Source organism: Macaca thibetana, chromosome 18, assembly GCF_024542745.1.
Source record: "Macaca thibetana thibetana isolate TM-01 chromosome 18, ASM2454274v1, whole genome shotgun sequence".
Taxonomy (NCBI): domain Eukaryota; kingdom Metazoa; phylum Chordata; class Mammalia; order Primates; family Cercopithecidae; genus Macaca; species Macaca thibetana.
Genome location: NC_065595.1, coordinates 45,649,068 through 45,667,081, shown reverse-complemented (window position 1 = coordinate 45,667,081; position 18,014 = coordinate 45,649,068). Strand labels below are relative to the sequence as shown.

Sequence of the window (18,014 nt, the reverse complement as noted above, 5' to 3'; positions counted from 1 at the left end):
GAACAGTAGAAATTTTAAATTTTATTTTTTATCTGTATTTTCTGCATTAGTGAAAATGGACAGATTTTTTAATAGAAAAATCTGGCCTTTTGAATAAACAGTAGCACTTTGACATCGTAAAAAATTGTAGATTTTTATTTTTACTAGTATCCTACTTTAAGTTTGTTGTTCCTTTGCCCCATCAAACTTTAAGGAAATATTTTAACTTTAACTTTAAATAATTAATCCTTTGTAGCATATATACATAAATAAATATATAATGAATCCATTAATATATTTGTGATATTAAATGTTTATTATGCTTATTATTATAACAATAACTAAAGCTGAAATAATGCAAAGTAAAATAGGTCTTTGAGACATTGAATCAACCAGTGTGATTGTCAGGTTTTTGGTTTAGGTTTGGAAAGCCAAAAAAAAGAAAATAAAATTTATAATTCTCAGTTGCTGAACTCAAACCTTTTTTTCCTTAAAAATGTTTTTAAAGTCTAAATTAACCCTAGGAACCTAGAAACTCGGTATGGAATCAGGATGGGGAGGCATTTTACCAAATTTTAAAATTTCATCTGTTCAAATTGGCTGAAACACTGGGTAACTTTTAACACATGTATCTACTCTAGAACTGACTTCATCCACTGACCCTTCTTAGTTAGACATTTTTGCCTATAGTAACATCTCTAGTTATTTAGTCAAAAAGTTTACTAGGTCTTGTGGTCATTTCCTTTTTCTTAATTATCTTTGAATGCTTGTTAACTAATTGTTACTGTTCTGTCTTTATCCCAAGTTTAACAAAACATTCTCAATTCAGTAGTGACCTCATCCCTAACATTGTTGAACTACTGCAGTATACTGTATTAAAAATTTTGTCCTTTGCTCCCGTAAGTCCTCATAGCATAGCACTGCAGAATCTAAAGAGGAGACTGCAGTTCAAAAAGCTTCCCTGCTTCCACTGTCCTTCCCAAACCCATGGTCTTACCATGTATCTGCCCCTCCGATTTTTTTTTTTTTTTGGAGACAGAGTTTCACTCTTGTTGCCCATGCTGGTGTGCAATGACACGATATCGGCTCGCTGCAGCCTCCATCCCCCTCCCCCACCCTGGTTCAAGTGATTCTCCTGCCTCAGTCTCCCGAGTAACTGGGATTACAGGCGCATGCCAACACGTCTGGCTAATTTTTGTATTTTTAGTAGAGATGGGGTTTCTCCGCGATGGCCAGGCTGGTCTCAAACTCCTGACCTCAGGTGATCCATCTGCCTCAGCCTCCTAAAGCGCTAGGATTACAGGCATGAGCCACCACGCCCTCTGTTATTTCTATACCTGATTTGGTTTGAACATGGCACAATTTTTATCTACTTTTTACTGGCATGCTCAGTTTCTATACTTCCCTTTGAAAATTGTAGTGATATTACACTGATGCTAGAAATGTAACTTTACTTTTGACCTGTGACATGGTAGTAGAGAAGGAAAGCAGAGATACTGCAAGGAGTGTGTGTGTGTGTGTGTGTGTGTGTGTGTGTGTCTAAACTGATTTTTGTCAGGGGCTGCTAGGTACTTCTAATGCAAAAGTCTGTCAGTTCATTCTTCATTCCAGTAAATAAATAGAGATGTTTAATGATTAAAAAAATTCTTCTGTTCCATATACAATATATACAATAATGGTATCTGGTTGCCCAAATGAGAGTACCAGAAGAACAGGGAAGGGAAAAGAAGGATGAACTCTGATCCTGGGGTGGAATTTTAAGAAGATATGAGGAAATCCATTCTCTGGCTGAAATGAGAGAATCATTTCACACGGGAAAAGAAGTTTTGGGGACAATGCACTAGGGAGCTGGTAGTGAAATAATGCTGCTAGTTTTGGTAGTATTTCCCCACTGCTCCACCAACTTACCGTTTATCTTAGCTCAGCTGTAGCAATGACCAAAATTTCCATTTGCTACTTCCTCATAAAGTGCAGGAGGGAGCCTGTCTTGTATGTAATTCGCAGTTTCTTCTCTGGGGTTGGAGCATGGGTTTGATGTAGAAGCAGATCAGTACCTTGCCAACTGAACCCAAAGAGGTAAGTTTAATGTTGTGCTATTTCCCAATTTGAAGTTTTCAATTTTGATTCTGTGCCAGAGTCTACTGTGGAAATAATTAAGAGGAGTAGATAAGCACAAATACGGCTGAGGGCATAAGGATGTCTTTTGGAGTCAGATTCACTGGAATATTTTTTGCCACTGGCCTGTACTTCCCTCAGCCTGTTAATAGGCTTAATTTTATTGTTACTTCATTTTCCATTTTCATTTCAAAATGTTCTCATGAGTTTAAAACTCAATTTTACCATAATGTATATACAGACCTTTGGACAGGCACCAATCTCTAAGAGTAGAATAGTGAGAGGTTTGCTTATTTTTTTTTTTTAGAAATAGATTTTTCTAAACACATAGTCAAGATACCAATCTGAAGTCTTTCATTAGCTTTGAAAAAATTATAAGCAGTATAATGTACATGGTCTCTGTCCATTTTGACTACCACAAAAAGCCAATTGAGAGACTTGAACTCCAAATCTGTAGTGACTAGAAATGTGCGATGTGATGATTCCTACGATATTAACATAGCGTATATGTTATAGCTGGCAGCTTTGCCAGCCAAAAAATCATTCCCAGCAATAAACTGAGGAACTAGCCACCCAAATCTCTACATTTTGAGCTTTTCTTCACAGAACTTAAAATCATCTTGGTTAAAGTGAAAATGTAAAATGAGGTCTTGGTAGAATTTAAAAAGACAAAATGGCTTTCTTAAAGACAATTGTGTCCTCACTTGGAATTCTTTTTTCTTCCTGCTTAATCTCATGACATAAACATGAGAGCAAGGAGAGTCTTAATTAAAAGCAAGAATCCTAGAATTCGTCCTAGGTCCAAATCCCTGCTCTGCCACTTAATAATTGTGACAAGTCACTAAACCTCTGAGTCTGTATCTTTTCCTACATAACATAAAAGCAGCAGCGATCCCATGGCATTGTTGCAAAGATTAAATGAGAAAATTCCTGTGTTACTCTTTCATTAGGCATGTGGAAAGTTTTCAATAAATATTAGTTATTGTAACTTGTAATCTAGTTCCCCTGCTTTACTAGTGAAGAAAAAGAGAGCCCAAAGAGTTGAGACACGTGCCCATTTATCCAACTGGTTGATAGTTTTGGAACTAGAAGCTGGTGACCTTGATGCCTAGAACAGAGCTCTCATTAAGCTGCAGTGCAGCTAGGGAGCTTTTGGTATGTGTGTTCCAGACATTTCTCTACTCACCTTAAAAAAAAAAATACGTAGAAGACAGGGTCCTTTAGTTCACTCAGCCCCAGTCTGTTCCTAGCCATCTCACATAGCACTAGGGACACGTATTGATAATTGCCTTTTGTATGATTTGGGGCACCTTTGTTTGCATTCATTCAGCATTTATTTATTGTGTACTTACTGTGTGCCACACACAGTTCCAGACACAGGAGATACAGCTGTAAACAAAACATATTCTGTGAAGTTTCTGCCTTCATACAGCTTCTATCCTGGGGGCAAGAGGAGTGGACAGATGGTAAACAAACAAGATAATTACCAATGGTGTTAGTATCACCCAGGGCAGAGTAGAAAGATGTGGGAGTAACTGGAAGCGGCCACTTCAGAGGTGGGCATGGAGGGCTCACTGGAGAGTTGACATTTGAGCCGAACCTGAAGCATGAGATGCAGCCTACCCTGCCAGGTGCCGGAACGAGCTGCTCTTCCGTTGCATAAGGTCTTGAGCCCCAGTTATCCCTAAGGATGAAACTTGAGGCTGTGGTCTGTCATTTGTTTCTTATTATGAGAAGGTTTAGAAAAAACAGACACCGAAGTGTACCTGAGAAGGAACTAGCACCACCAAGAGTACAAGAGAGCTCAGAACCAGGAGGTGCGGACCACTCCTATAAAATGTGTGCACCACAGGACTTTGCCTAGTGGCAGCATGATGGCCGCATACACTTCTGCTATGTCACATGCACCTCATTTTATGCAGTGGACTAACAATGGAGCATGACCGCCCACTATGGTACCAGCAGCACCCATGTCCTGAAAGGTTGACCCAGGACCCTGCTGGTTGGGGGCAGTGTGGGCATGACTGGAAATGACTTGGGATCATGGGAGAGAGCTAAGGTCAGGGTAAGAGGGAACGAGGCCAAGTAGGGCTGGGAAAGTAAACAGAAGGCATATGGTCAAGAAGGAGTGGATGTGCTGGGAGCTGAGTTGGCGGGGGAGGGGGTGCTGAGAAAATTTGGTGCCCTGAGGAGACCAGCCAAGCCCTGTGGCATGGGAATGAGCTCTGGGTCATTGAAATTATTTTCAGAGCATGGACAAAGCCACCCACTGCTAGAAACAGATGGACATTTAGGCAAATGTAATCAGCTGCATTTCTAACCATATGAAGAAGCGTATGTCTATGTGGGGCAGGGAGGGCTTAGCCTTTTACTCTCTCATTGTACATGTCAAGTTTCATTCACATCCATGGACATTATGAATGCCACAAAGAACTTTTTTTAGAATTCCAAAATTTCTTCATACCCTGGGTAAGAGCCAAATTTCCAAGTCATTTCAGGGCTGTAGCTATTGACTTGTTAAGTCTGAGTTTAGAAAACAAAACAAAAATCCACCCGTATATGCTGTTTTAAAAGTTTGTCTTTTTTTGTTTAGTTACCTTAGGGTGGCTAGCCAAACTGAGCTTTGTATGCAAGGAGCTGCCTAATGAATAGTAGTGGATGAGGTTAATGCAGATAAATAACAATGAGGCTGTTAAAAATGGAGTTGATTTTCAAGGTGACTCATGGAATGTCCTATTGTGGGCAGTTGGAGAGATCTGCCTTTTAATGATATTGTTTTTTTTTTTAATTGTATGTAGAATACTTGGTGATATGGCAAGAAAGAGCTTAATCTGGGTGTTTTGAAAAGTAATCGTTAATGGTAAAAGGGATGGGCACCCTGAAATAGAGTATTATTTTTCTGTTCATTCTCTCTCAGAGGTGGCAGTTATTAGCTGGCATAGGAGTTCTGATTGTCAGACTAAATGGAACTTTGTACGCACATTTAAAGCATTATCATTAAGCAGTGACTGATAATGAAGAGCACGTTCATATTGGAATGATAGGCCTCCTGGAAAAGCCTGCAGTAGAGAGGAGGCACCTCAACCCTGATAAAACTCACATTTATCTCATCGTCCTCTAAACAGCATAGTTTTCAACATTCTTACACTGGTTTTCTTCACTAGTTCAAGACCATCAATGTCTAATTTTGAGAAAAAAAAATAGTATATTTCGGTGTCTATATTTTAATGAAGTATGTGTATGTTGTCATTATGGACAGTGTCCTGATGTTTCTCCGTCATCCTTGTGTGAAGTCAGTTCGGTGCTCACGCCCCTGCCACATGGAGAGGCCTGGCCACAGGGAGGGTCTGTGCCTGGAGGAGTTGGTCTTGCATTGTCTGTCTAATCCCATCACAGTCATAGAGAAAAAATAAAATATGTGCAGGTCTGCCCACAGCAGCTGTGTGTGCTATTACCTGGAGACAATAAATGACTTCTTAAATTCCCATTGCAGCCCTAGGATCCATGCATATGGCAGTTAGTCCACAAGTTAAACAGAAGCTTTACTACCCAGTTTTAGGCAAAACTCCACAGTTCCTGTAATCTCTCTCCAGGAGATTTTATCCTGTCAAGGTTTTTCTTTCAAAGACACCCTCTTTGACTCCCTCTTTGCTCCATCCTGATCTCCCTCCTCAAACAAATACTTTCTCTCTGCCCCACATTGCAGGTCACAAATAAAGAGAAAGTGATGAATCTAGAATGATCTGGTGATATTCTTTCCCTGGGTGAAATGTTTAAATCCTGCCTCTCGAGGTATTGAGCCTAGAGAATGAATTAGGCGCAGATGAAAAGCAGGATGTTTCTGGTTCAGGAGACACATTTACACTGTCCCTCCCTATGGAAGCCAGTTCATTATTAGGGGAGGCTGTGGGAGATTTAACGTCAGCCTTTTGTGGTGAGGACGCTGGGAAGGAGGCACACAGGCAGGATCTGTGTCATGCATGACAAGGCTTTTCAGAGGAAAAGACGTTTGAGGGGATGTCTGTGATGAGACTGAATTTCTTCATTCCCTTCCGGAGGATAACATATATTCTAATGCAGAAATAGTCTTTGAGAAAAACTTTTGAGGTTTCTTCCTTTGGCTAAGTATTTAATCTGTTGGCATGAATGTACAGTTTGCAGGTTATTTTAGAAAGATGCCACTTCTAAGAGAAGAAAATATTGATGATTGATAAATCTCTTTTAAAATTCTTATAATATTTGCAGATACTTAGAAATGTTTACAAAACGGCTATTTCTGTTAGAATAACACAAAATTCTTCTAAGTAAAAAGCCTTCTTTACAAGTGCATTTGAAATAATGCACCTCACTTTACCTGGTATGTTAGAACAGGCCAGCTTTGACAATCTTAAAACCTTTAACCAGGGAACAACTCTGTGAAATGAGAATTGACAGTGTAGCCTTGACCTGGACCAAGCAAAAGTCCAATGACTGGCAAAGAAAGGCATTCTTTTGGATCACAGGTCCTTCTCCCCTGTTGGCATGTGTAGAAACATTTTGAAAGGATCTCAGACACCTGGTTAGTTGGACTTAATTTCCAAAGAAGCATCGATATTTCTAACCATTACCTTAATAAACCACTTTGGTTATAAGAAATTCAGAAATCATTATATGCTCAAGCCCAAAGAAATAAGTTTCTTAGGTGAAAGAAAAATATACTTTTTCTTTGTATCTCTCTTGTAGTCTGCTCATTGTTTCATTTGCATGAAACTGGGTGAAGAGTGCACTGCATGTATTTACCCTAAACTGTTGGTAGTGGATTACTTTCCCCAGTGATGGGAGAACATGTTGAAAATAGAGATTGTTATGAGAGAAAAGAAAGACAGTTACACATATCACACATATGAGTATGGTTCTCACTGTCACACGTGTGAACAGAGTACATTGGTATGCGGTGGGTTGAACTTTCAGAACATTTTATATTGAACATGAAGTTTCCAGTTGAATGTGGACTCCTTCAAGGAGTGACATAAAGAAGGTAACTTTAAAAAAAAAAGAAGAAGAAGGTAGCTTAAATCCAAAAGGCCCTTTAAAGGCTCAGCCTCCAAGTGGGTTTGGTGTAAGAAAATCCAGGCCAAATAGGGTCTCCTTACAGAGCAGCAGATAGCCGTCAACCACTTATGGAAGGTGTTCTTCTGCAGATGAGCATGCCTAAATTTGGGAAGTTTGATGAACGCAGACTTTAGATGATATAAAAATGAAAAAATCAGGCTGGGTACTGTGGCTAACACCTGTAATCCCAGCACTTTAAGAGCGCAAGTCAGAAGGATTGCTTTTTGAGCCCAGGAGTTCAAGATTAGCCTGTGCAACATTGTAAGACCCCTGTCTCTACAAAAAAATGAAAAGTAAGCCGGGAGTGGTGGCATATGCCTGTAGTCCCAGCTACTTGAGAGGCTAAGAGGATCGCTTTAGCCCAGGAGATTGAGCCTGCTGTGAGCTGTGATGGCACCACTGCACTCCAGCCTAGACAGCAGAGTGAGACCCTGTCTCTTTAAAAAATTTTAAAAAATAATACAAAATAAATAAATAAATCTGTCCAGTGTGGGGGTTCACACCTGTGGTCCTGGCTACTCAGGGGTGCTGATACAGTAGGATTGCATGAGCCCAGGAGGCAGAGGTTGTTGTGAGCCAAGATCTCACCACTGCATTCCAGCCTGGACTGCACTCCAGCCTGAACAACAGAGCAAAACCTCATCTCAAAAAAAAAAAATCAGAATAAGTTCCACGTTAAACCCTTTTCCTTATAGCCACACACGCCAAATGGGACCAGAACCAGATCCTGGGACAACAATTGGCCTATCATTAACCCCGCTGGAAAAAATATACATATATGTGTATATACTGTTTTGTCCTCCAAAATAAGGGATCGATGAAAGTGCGAAAAGAGAAAATGAGGACAGGCAGCCCCCTCCCCTGAAGTATGGCTGATAGTGTGTTTGCAAGGGGTGGGGCAGGGCAGAGAGACAAAATGAATTACATAAGAAGAAATTATTTCAGTTAACACTCGTAATGCTAGCTAGGACATTTTATATATTTGCTTAATTTGGAAGAGCCACTTCTCTGGAATAATTCACAAATCTTGCCAAATTTGTTCTTGGACAAAATTGTTGAATATTTTGTAGTTAAATTTTAGGTGCTGAACTGGTAAAGGTGGTAGAATTCATAGTTTCCTCAGTAGGCTAACTCAGGTCTCATTGACTCACGTAAAACTCCATTTGTTTTAGTAAGCAGAAATGCAGTGTCTAATGTGTCTGATTCAATCACTACTGCAGAGCATAACATTGCTGTACCTCTCCACCCAACACCACCGCCAAATACTGAATAAAGGACGAAACTGAGCAAAATCTACACATTGGCCCTTAGCTGGAGGCTGTCCTTTTTCTAAAGTCGTGTGTATCAGTGTTCACTATCCACAGACAAGCTAGAATCGTGACTTTGCCTGATAGAGGTCTGAAGGGATTTGTGTGTGTGTGTGTGTGTGTGTGTGTGTGTTTTTCTCTCTTTTTGCAAAACAAAACAAAAAACCAGCTGGGTGCAGTAGCTCATGCCTGTAATCCCAGCACTTTGGGAGGCTGAGGCGGGCAGATTGCCTGAGGTCAGGAGTTCCAGACCAGTCTGGAGAACATGGTGAAACCCCGTCTCTACTAAAACATACCAAAAAAATTAGCTGGGCATGGTGGCACGTGCCTGCAATCCCAGCTATTTGGGAGGCTGAGGCAGGGGAATTGCTTGAACCAGGGAGGTGGAGGTTGCAGTGAGCTGAGATCGTGCCACTGCACTCCAGCCTGGGCGACAGAGCGAGACTGTCTCAAAAAAAAAAAAAGACAAACACTTATTCCCACCTTCCCAGAAAGACATTCTAACATTCATGTAACAAGTGTATAAATATATTGTGATTATTAGTTTATTTTCAAGTAGGGGCAATAAATGCAAATTTGTTTTAAAATAAAATTTAAATACAATATTAAAGTATGGTGACCCAAGGACTGCAGTGCTAGGAAAGTGTTCCTCCCTTATCTCCTACTTGCTGTGGTGTTGCACTGACCAGATGTTTTTTTTGTTTTTGTTTTTGTTTTGTTTTGAGATGGAGTCTCACTCTATCACCCAGGCTGGAGTGCAGTAACCCAATCTCAACTCACTGCAACCTCTGCCTCCTGGGTTCAAGCGATTCTGCTGCCTCAGCCTCCCTAGTAGCTGAGACTACAGGCGCACGCCACCACACCCAGCTAATTTTTATATTTTTAGTAGAGACGGGGTTTCGCCATGTTGGCCAGGCTGGTCTCGAACTCCTGACCTCAGGTGATCCACCCACCTTGGCCTCCAAAAGTGCTGGATACCAGGTATGAGCCACCGCGCCCGGCTTGCACTGACCAGATCTTAAACAACAGTGATCTGGCTGAGATTCCAATTGAAAGCCACAAAGTGGGAGATAGTTTCTCCTTTGTAAGGACAGGACAGAGAGATGCTCGTGTCCCAGAGGCCATATGGCAAGTCACCTAAGAATAAAATGTTGTTTCCATGTAACAGACATGCTGAAGATCCAAACATGAGAATAAACCCTGCACAGTGAGTTGCTCCTTGTTCTGTAATAATTGGTATAACCTTACCTTTCATAGCCATTTATCTTTCTTGACTGAGTCTTTGGGAAGTACTCCATGAATTAAAAATTAGCCTTTTGAATTGTATAATTCCTACCTTCCTTAGGATGTTGATGTAATTGGTAATATCCTTAAGGACTAGCAGTCCTGGATTGAAGTTTGTGTCCACGTTTGTGGCTAAGGGAAGAGTATGATTCCTGCCCTGCTTTCCTCCCAGGATTCTTCCAAGGGTCAATAGAACCGCTTTATCTGTAAAAAGATATAAAATTTCCCTGTGTTATCCACGCAGCGTTTCTGCAGACTAGGTAGGGACAAGTACTTTTACCTTTATATTGTCATATAGATTGAGACCACAGAAATCATAATGAAATCTTAGGATTTTAGAATGTATCCACCTAGGGACTAGAACAATTTAATACTCTCTCACCTGAGTTTAACATTTGGAAAAAATATATAAATGTTCTTCTGTGAATGTTTTAGCCACTTGTATCATTTAGGTTTGACTATATGGAAAGCACACCTGTAGAAAAAGCAGGAGCTGAAAGAATTGGGAAGACAAAAGGGTGAATGGTAGTGCAGGAATACAATCCTTTTTCCACTTTGGCTGACACTTGACTTGTCCTGACACTTGACTTGTCCTGAACTTGGAGGTTCAGGACGGTTCCCCTTCCAGGGAAAGTGAGTCCAGACTAAGAACTCTCAGGCCTCAAATCAGAAGAGCTGGCTTGTTTGGATTGGGGGCCAACAATGGGAGCAAAGACAGCCACAGGGTGAAGTGGGTTTAGAAGTACCTTGCTGTAATTTGGAAAGGGGAAGATCGATTATAAGAATATTCCCATCAGCAGGGATGTTAAACAGAAATTAACTATATTGATTTCGTTGCTATTAATTTGAAATAGGTATTTAAGTCTACTCATTTAATGTGTTATTTTATTTCTCACCTTCACTGGTTCATTTAATCTGTCTTCTAAACCAGTTACCCCACAAGTCCCTTAACACATGGTGGCCCCTGCCGCAGGGCTTGTGGGGACTACAGCTGTGTTGGCTAGCGAGGGGGTATGGTGGAGATTTGAGTGATGTGCCTGGTAACTAAGTACCCAGAATTGTTCTAAAGCCCAGATCTGGTGCTGTTTTCATTGTTTACCTGATCATCTTAATGAACTACTTGAAGACAGACAGTGCCTTGACTTGCCTTTGTGAGCTGAATGTCTGTTTACATTATGAAAGGACAATTGTTGTCCTTAAGTGAATGTTATCAACAAAGACTTGGAGGAAAGTGTGATTTATTGACAAACTGCAGCAAATGACTTGCTTCCTTGTTCATATGGATTTTTAAAAAGATGTCATTACTCTTCTACCTGTACTTCTGTTGCATATTACTTTCTGTTACGTAGCCACAGAACGTTTTTACTCACTTGCGTATGGGTTATTTTTCTAAAACACAGATCTGTTTGTGTCTTCTCTGCTTTGCATTTAGATTTTTTTTTTTTTATCATTTGGATTAAAAATTTCATCTCAATTTGGTTTGGTGCCATCTAGCATAACCCTGGGCCTCGACACCATATCCTCCCTCAGTACACTGCCTGGTAATGCAGAAGCTTTCCATTACTGCCTGAAGAAGAAACCGCTAGAAAAGCCCATCAGCTGCCAAAAGTTATGCCAGTATATTGTAATTTCATCAGTCCAAAATATTTTAAATTTTGAATTTTTTACCCTTACTAAGATTATACATAATTTGCATAGGTGATTTAAAAAATTGACTAGATTTAAAAAGCAAATGGTTTTGTTTAATAAATGATAGACTAAAGAAAACAGTGGAAAGTTATTAACCAAAAGGTAAAAAACCTTTAATAGTGGTGTAGAAAGCAGTAATTATGGTCACACTATCTGAGATTCTAATGCTGTGAGATTTTTCAGATCTTTACGAGAAAACAATTCAGAGATAAGGGTGCTCCTGGGAATGAAGAGATAGATATTTATTTTTACATTTATTTCTGGATAAAACCTTCGTTTAGCACTTTAAGGTAGAAAGCAGATTTTTATTGCTTTCATAAGCATAAATAGAAACTCCAAGCACAACTATTTCATAAAATATAGATTTTTGTCTAAAACCTATATACTATAGATTTTGCTATTATATCTAGTCATGTTTAAAAATATTACTTCTGTATCTCTAAATACCATTTTTCACTAAAAGGAATCAGGAATGCTTGGAGAAATTACTGGTTTTAGATCTGAGGCAAGAAGGCCGGGCGAGGTGGCTCAAGCCTGTAATCCCAGCACTTTGGGAGGCCGAGACGGGCGGATCACGAGTTCAGGAGATCGAGACCATCCTGGCTAACACAATGAAACCCCGTCTCCACTAAAAATACAAAAAAATTAGCCGGGCGTGGTGGCGGCGCCTGTAGTCCCAGCTACTCGGGAGGCTGAGGCAGGAGAATGGCGGGAACCCGGGAGGCAGAGCTTGCAGTGAGCCGAGATCGCGCCACTGCACTCCAGCCTGGGCGACAGAGCGAGACTCCGCCTCAAAAAAAAAAAAAAAAAAAAGATCTGAGGCAAGAAATATATAAGTTGGGCTTGGAACATATTGTCATATTGGAAAAGAAGAAGGTTATCAAAGACCACTAAGACTGTGTCAAAAGAACTCAGAAGCCAGCTTGAATAAGCTCTTGCAAGCTTTTATCAATAAAGGTATAATTTCAATGGATTGAAACATGTCAAATATGTTTAAGTCCGTGGATTCATAGTTATACTTCAAAATATAAGAACAAAAACTTGGTTGGTCATGTTTGGGGAATATTAGGGAACTACTCATCACTTTGAAAACTGGCCAAGAGAGAAAAAGAGTTAGGCACCTCTCCTGCCTTTCCTCGATGACCTGTATCTCAGGGTACCTCAGAGGGAATTTCTCTTTGTAGAATTGTTCCAGCTAATAAATCAAGAATGAATAATAGAATATCACTTTGAAGTTTTAGTGAATTATTAGATCTAGGCAAATATCAGAGCTAACAATATCATGGAAGCGGGCAGTCAGAAATTATAGTTATATGCCTTCTGATGGAAGTTCAAAAATGCCATGAAATAGTCTGTTTGATGTAATTGTCATATACTGGCATAACCTTTGGCAGCTGATGGGCTTTTCTACTGGTTTCTTCTTCAGGCAGTAATGGAAAGCTTTTGCATTACCAGGCAGTGTATTGATGGCAGATTAGGTGTCAAAGCTCAGAGTTGTGCTAGATGGCATCAAATCCCCATCCCATTAGAACTTGAACAAGATCAAGGCTCTAGATGGAATTATCAGTCTATAGGGATGCAGAGGACAGAGAAACATTTTAAACCACAGCAGTGTGATACAATGAGAAAAATCCAGAATGTGAAAACTCCAGACAACCCAGTTCCTTCAACAACTTTTTTTTAAATTGCAAGGAAAGATTAGAAATAGAGAAGAAACTTATAAAGAAATTTAAAGAACATATCAAAGAATCATAATGTATGAACCTTATATGAATCCAGATTCAAGCAATCTGAAGTTAAATTTGAATTATAATATATTGAAATGCCTATTTGATATAAGTAATTATTTTCATTTTTAGGTGTGATAATATTGTGCTTTTTAAAAAAATTATTTTTCAGAGACACACTGAAACACTTATAGGTGAAATTATGTGATGATTGGCACTTACTCCAAAATAATCTGGCTTGTAGACTAGGATGGGATTGACACAAGGGGAGTTGATAGGAGTATAAATCAAACAAGATGGTCAAGTATTGATAATTCTTGAATCCAAGGGGTAAACCTAACTGGTTTTTTATTCTCTTTTCTCCCCTTTTGCATGTATTTGAAAGTTTCCAAAATAGAAATTAATACATAGCTATAATATATGCATATACATATATACAATATATCAATATTTATATATTCCACAAACTAGGTAAAATTGCAAATTTTCATCCAGGTTTAAATATTTTTTTTTTAATTATACTTTAAGTTCTAGGTTACATGTGCACAACGTGCAGGTTTGTTATATATGTATACATGTGCCATGTTGGCATGCTGCACCCATCAACTCATCAGCACCCATCAACTCTTCATTTATATCAGGTATAACTCCCAGTGCCATCCCTCCCCACTCCCCGCTCCCCACAATAGGCCCCGGTGTGTGATGTTCCCCTTCCCATGTCCAAGTGATCTCATTGTTCAGTTCCCACCTATGAGTGAGAACATGCGGTGTTTGGTTTTCTGTTCTTGTGATAGTTTGCTCAGAATGATGGTTTCCAGCTGCATCCATGTCCCTACAAAGGACACTAACTCATCCTTTTTTATGGCTGCATAGTATTCCATGGTGTATATGTGCCACATTTTCTTAATCCAGTCTGTCACTGATGGACATTTGGGTTGATTCCAAGTCTTTGCTATTGTGAATAGTGCTGCAATAAACATACGTGTGCATGTGTCTTTATAGCAGCATGATTTATAATCCTTTGGGTATATACCCAGTAATGGGATGGCTGGGTCATATGGTACTTCTAGTTCTAGATCCTTGAGGAAAATTTTCATCCAGGTTTAAATATTTTTAAAATAATCCTTTGTCACTACACACCTACTAGAATGGCCAAACCGCAAAACACTGACGTTTCCAAGTCTTTGTAGTGAGTGCTATGAAATAATGTATGAAGCTAACAGATTACTCTGGTGTATACTGCCACAAACGAGGTAACTTTTTAATATCACACCTAGACCTACAGTCAAAAGGGAGACTCTAAATTGTGTTATAAATTAGGAATCTCAGAACCTGAAAAACATTTTATTTAATTGGAGAGATATAAAATGGTACTGCATGAAAAATATGTGAAATTTAATAATTTTAATGCAAATATGTAAAATAGAAAAAGAAGCTAAAGGGCTTAGCCAGAGCAGGACTTTTATGTCCCTGGAGTCCTGCCAGGATCTTGACCTTGAATAGGTATCTTTTGTGTTTCTGAGTTAATTTCCTTGTTGGTAAATAAACTTCTTTGGTTTTTTTCTAGTTGGGGAATGGCAGTCAATGTGTATTCTACCTCGATAACCCAAGAGACTATGAGCAGACATGACATCATTGCATGGGTTAATGACATAGTATCTTTAAACTACACAAAAGTGGAACAGCTTTGTTCAGGTAAGACATATTCTTTTAAGTGTTTACCTAAATGTTTACAGTCTGTCATGTGGAATGTGATTTTATGAACCACAGCTGCTGTATTTTGGGTAGGAAAAGGTATATATTCTATTGGCATGTAATCAAAGGGGGAAAAACTCAGATATAACTAAAGGACATATTGAGAAAAGAGTTTATAAGCATCCAGGAGCACAAGCAGAGCCACGCGGACACGTATTGGAAAGATCTCTTGCTTGAGCTTTGTAATGCCTCTCACTGGCTCCTAGCCTCTTCTCTGTCATTCCGTCTGCCATCACACTTGCCTCCTGAAAACACCAATTGGTTCTTACAACACTCCTACTTTAAAACCTCCAGGGCTCCACATTGTCCTCATACAGGATAAACTTCAAACTCTCTTCGTAGACTAATGAAGTCCTTATTAGTCTCCATTCCACCCTCCACATCTCTCTCCCTCATACCTCAGACCCACAGAATAATCTTTGTTCCCTAAAGACTCTTTCCCTTGTGTATCCCATAGCTTTTTTCATGGTTCCTTTGCTGAGGTCTTTCCCCTTCTTTTCATTGGTGGGAAAATCTTGCTAACACTTTAAAATCTGGTTCACCTGCCACCTGCTCTGGGAAGCATTTCCCAGCCTCCCAGGCTCCGTGGTGTTCCCGAAACACTGTGCTGCTCATCCTACAGAATGACACTTGCCACGCCGTGTTAGGATGTCTAACTCCTCCTAGCCCTGAAGGTGCTGAGAATCCCTGAGGACAGGACTGCATTTTGTTCCTTGTTGAATGCCTGTAGTTGCTTCTACTTGGTATGAGGTAGGTCTGCAAGGAATATATATTGAGTTAAACTTGTTTAAAAAATAAAAATATTTGACTTCAATGAGAAAATAGGAGGATGTTTCGAAAAGCATGCTGCTAGGCCAGGTGTTGGTGACTTACGCCTTATCCTAGCACTTTGGGAGGCCAAAATGGAAGGATCACTTGAGCCCAGAGTTCGAGGCTGTGGTGAGCTATGACTGTGCCACTGCACAACAGCGTAGGTGACACAGTGAGGCCCTGTCTCTAAAACAAAACAAAACAAAAAATATACTGCTAGTAAATTAATCCATTCTTAGGTCTGAGTATTTATGAAAGAAATAAGCAGTCCTCCTTTGGAAACAGGGAATGTTTCCTTCCAGTAAACAAATAGATAAGAGATTTCTTCTTTCCCTTTGGCTTCAACATGAAAATGGTATTAGAAAATAGAAAATACCACTGAAATGTATTTGTGTGAAATTTCATGAGTCAGAGTAGATATGAAGAAGTCAACATTGCTCTTTTTCCCAGAGGGTCAAGTAAAAAGATTTTTATACAGTGCAGTTAGAATTTCAAAAGCCCCCAGTAGTCACTTTCAGATGTTGTCTGAGTCCAGCACCCACCAGTGTAAATATTCTCCCTTCACCAGGTCTGGATTTAATCAGAATACTCCTAGAGAACTAACTTTGAATATGATTGACATCTCTTTCCCTGTGATCATTTTTCCCACGAGGAAGACGGTAAGGTTGGCCAGAACTTAGGCGTTGCCTCACCCACAAATCTATGCGTAGGTCTCAGACATGAAGTCTTGTGATTTATGAGGTCAGTAGTGGGTGCTAGCTAACCACTCCTTTGCCCTTCAATACAAGATGGAGAAAAGCTGACTTAGACTATGATGGTTATGTACCAGGCATATATATTGTTGATCTACTGAAGTGTCTCTAAAAGTTACTTTCGGAAACAACTTGTATTGCAGCTTATGCAACTTCAGATCTCTACATACCCAAATATTACTGTGCTGTACTTGCTATGCATTCTTGAGCTCTCTAATATTTTATTTTTAACTTGCTGCCGAAAAAGAAACCAAAAACAGTTTCTGTTATTAGGAATCACTTTGTTGATAACGCATACCCCTTTGTATTGTAATTGTGAAATTGTCTGTTTCTTCACGATGCCTAATGCATGGTTTTCCCTCAGAAATACTCATTTTGGAGATGAGTAAACTGCGATTTGCAACTGCTAAGGGGCAAAGACAAAAATGTGTATCTTACCCACAGAGTGGGTATGTGTGCGTTTGGATAAGGGAAACAAGGTTGGTTATCAAGAAAAAGAGACATAGGAAGGAAGGGGATAAGGAAAAGGCTCCCAGAGAAAATCCCCAGGCATGAGTCTTAAATATTAAAGGAAACCATGAGGAACTTCCTATGCTGAAATACACTTGGAGAGTTTTTGGTAGCAAATGAAATAAGAGCAAATTGTAATTTTTAGATTCTGTAGTAAATGTATTTATAAGCAATATGCATAATCTTTGCAGATCTTTAAAATTTCTCATAAAGGAAATTCAACAAAATTTTAAGGGACGTTTGTAAAGGATTCATATATGGTTATCTTAAAGCATTTACAGCTTTTGTAGCTGCACTGCCATCAAGTGTGGCTTGATTTACAAACACAAAAAACCTGTAGAAGCAATTTTGATCACTATTTAACAGATACACATAATTACCATTAGAATAACTTACTGGTTGCCTAAAATTACAAGATTGATGGTTCAGAAGAATGAAGTAGATTTAAAGTTTCCTTTCTGCTCTGAAATATGTTTCTTGCTAGAAGAAAAAAAAAAAAAAGGAAGTTAATCTCCATAATAGAGAGACAGGTCTTTTATTTTAGGTAGCAGTTTTCTCAAGGTATAAACTAGAGACTCTGTGCTTTTATAATTTCCTGGGGAACTGATGAAAGAAAGCAGATGACCTTCTAAATCAGTACCTCTGAGTGTAGCCTAGAAATCTGAGTTCAACAAGTACAAGTTTAAGTACTTCTGTGCCGCAGCCTAGAGCTTGCAGTACATTTTACCCTAAACCAATAAAAATGAGGTTAAATTATCCAAAACGTCCTTGGAAGTTTCCTTGTTCATAATTTAATCTGTGACTTTTGTCTTTAGCATTTAGCAGGAGGAAGCTATCTTTCTGTTTATTTATTTATGAAATTATTTATTTATACCCTTCATTGTTCTAGAAAATATTTAAGGCAGCTAGGACAGTGCTATTAGGATAGGAACAAAGCCAAGTATTGTTGACTTAAGTGACTTATATTCCTCATACTTATGAGTAGTCAGATTTCT

At 39.2% G+C, this 18,014-nt stretch overlaps 1 protein-coding gene across 4 annotated transcripts in view; it reads left to right on the top strand.

Moving 5' to 3' along the window:
- The window catches only part of MAPRE2 (microtubule associated protein RP/EB family member 2), a 165,653-nt gene that overhangs the window by 76,526 nt on the left and 71,113 nt on the right, over window positions 1-18,014 (top strand). For 3 of the 4 annotated variants that reach the window (XM_050767299.1, XM_050767298.1, XM_050767297.1), the window contains one exon: window positions 14,760-14,887. The exons of the other annotated variant lie outside the window; for it this stretch is intronic. In XM_050767299.1, coding sequence (XP_050623256.1) covers window positions 14,767-14,887 — 121 coding nt within the window. In that variant the 5' untranslated portion in view covers window positions 14,760-14,766. The remainder of the gene's footprint in view (window positions 1-14,759; window positions 14,888-18,014) is intronic. 4 annotated transcript variants of the gene reach the window in all.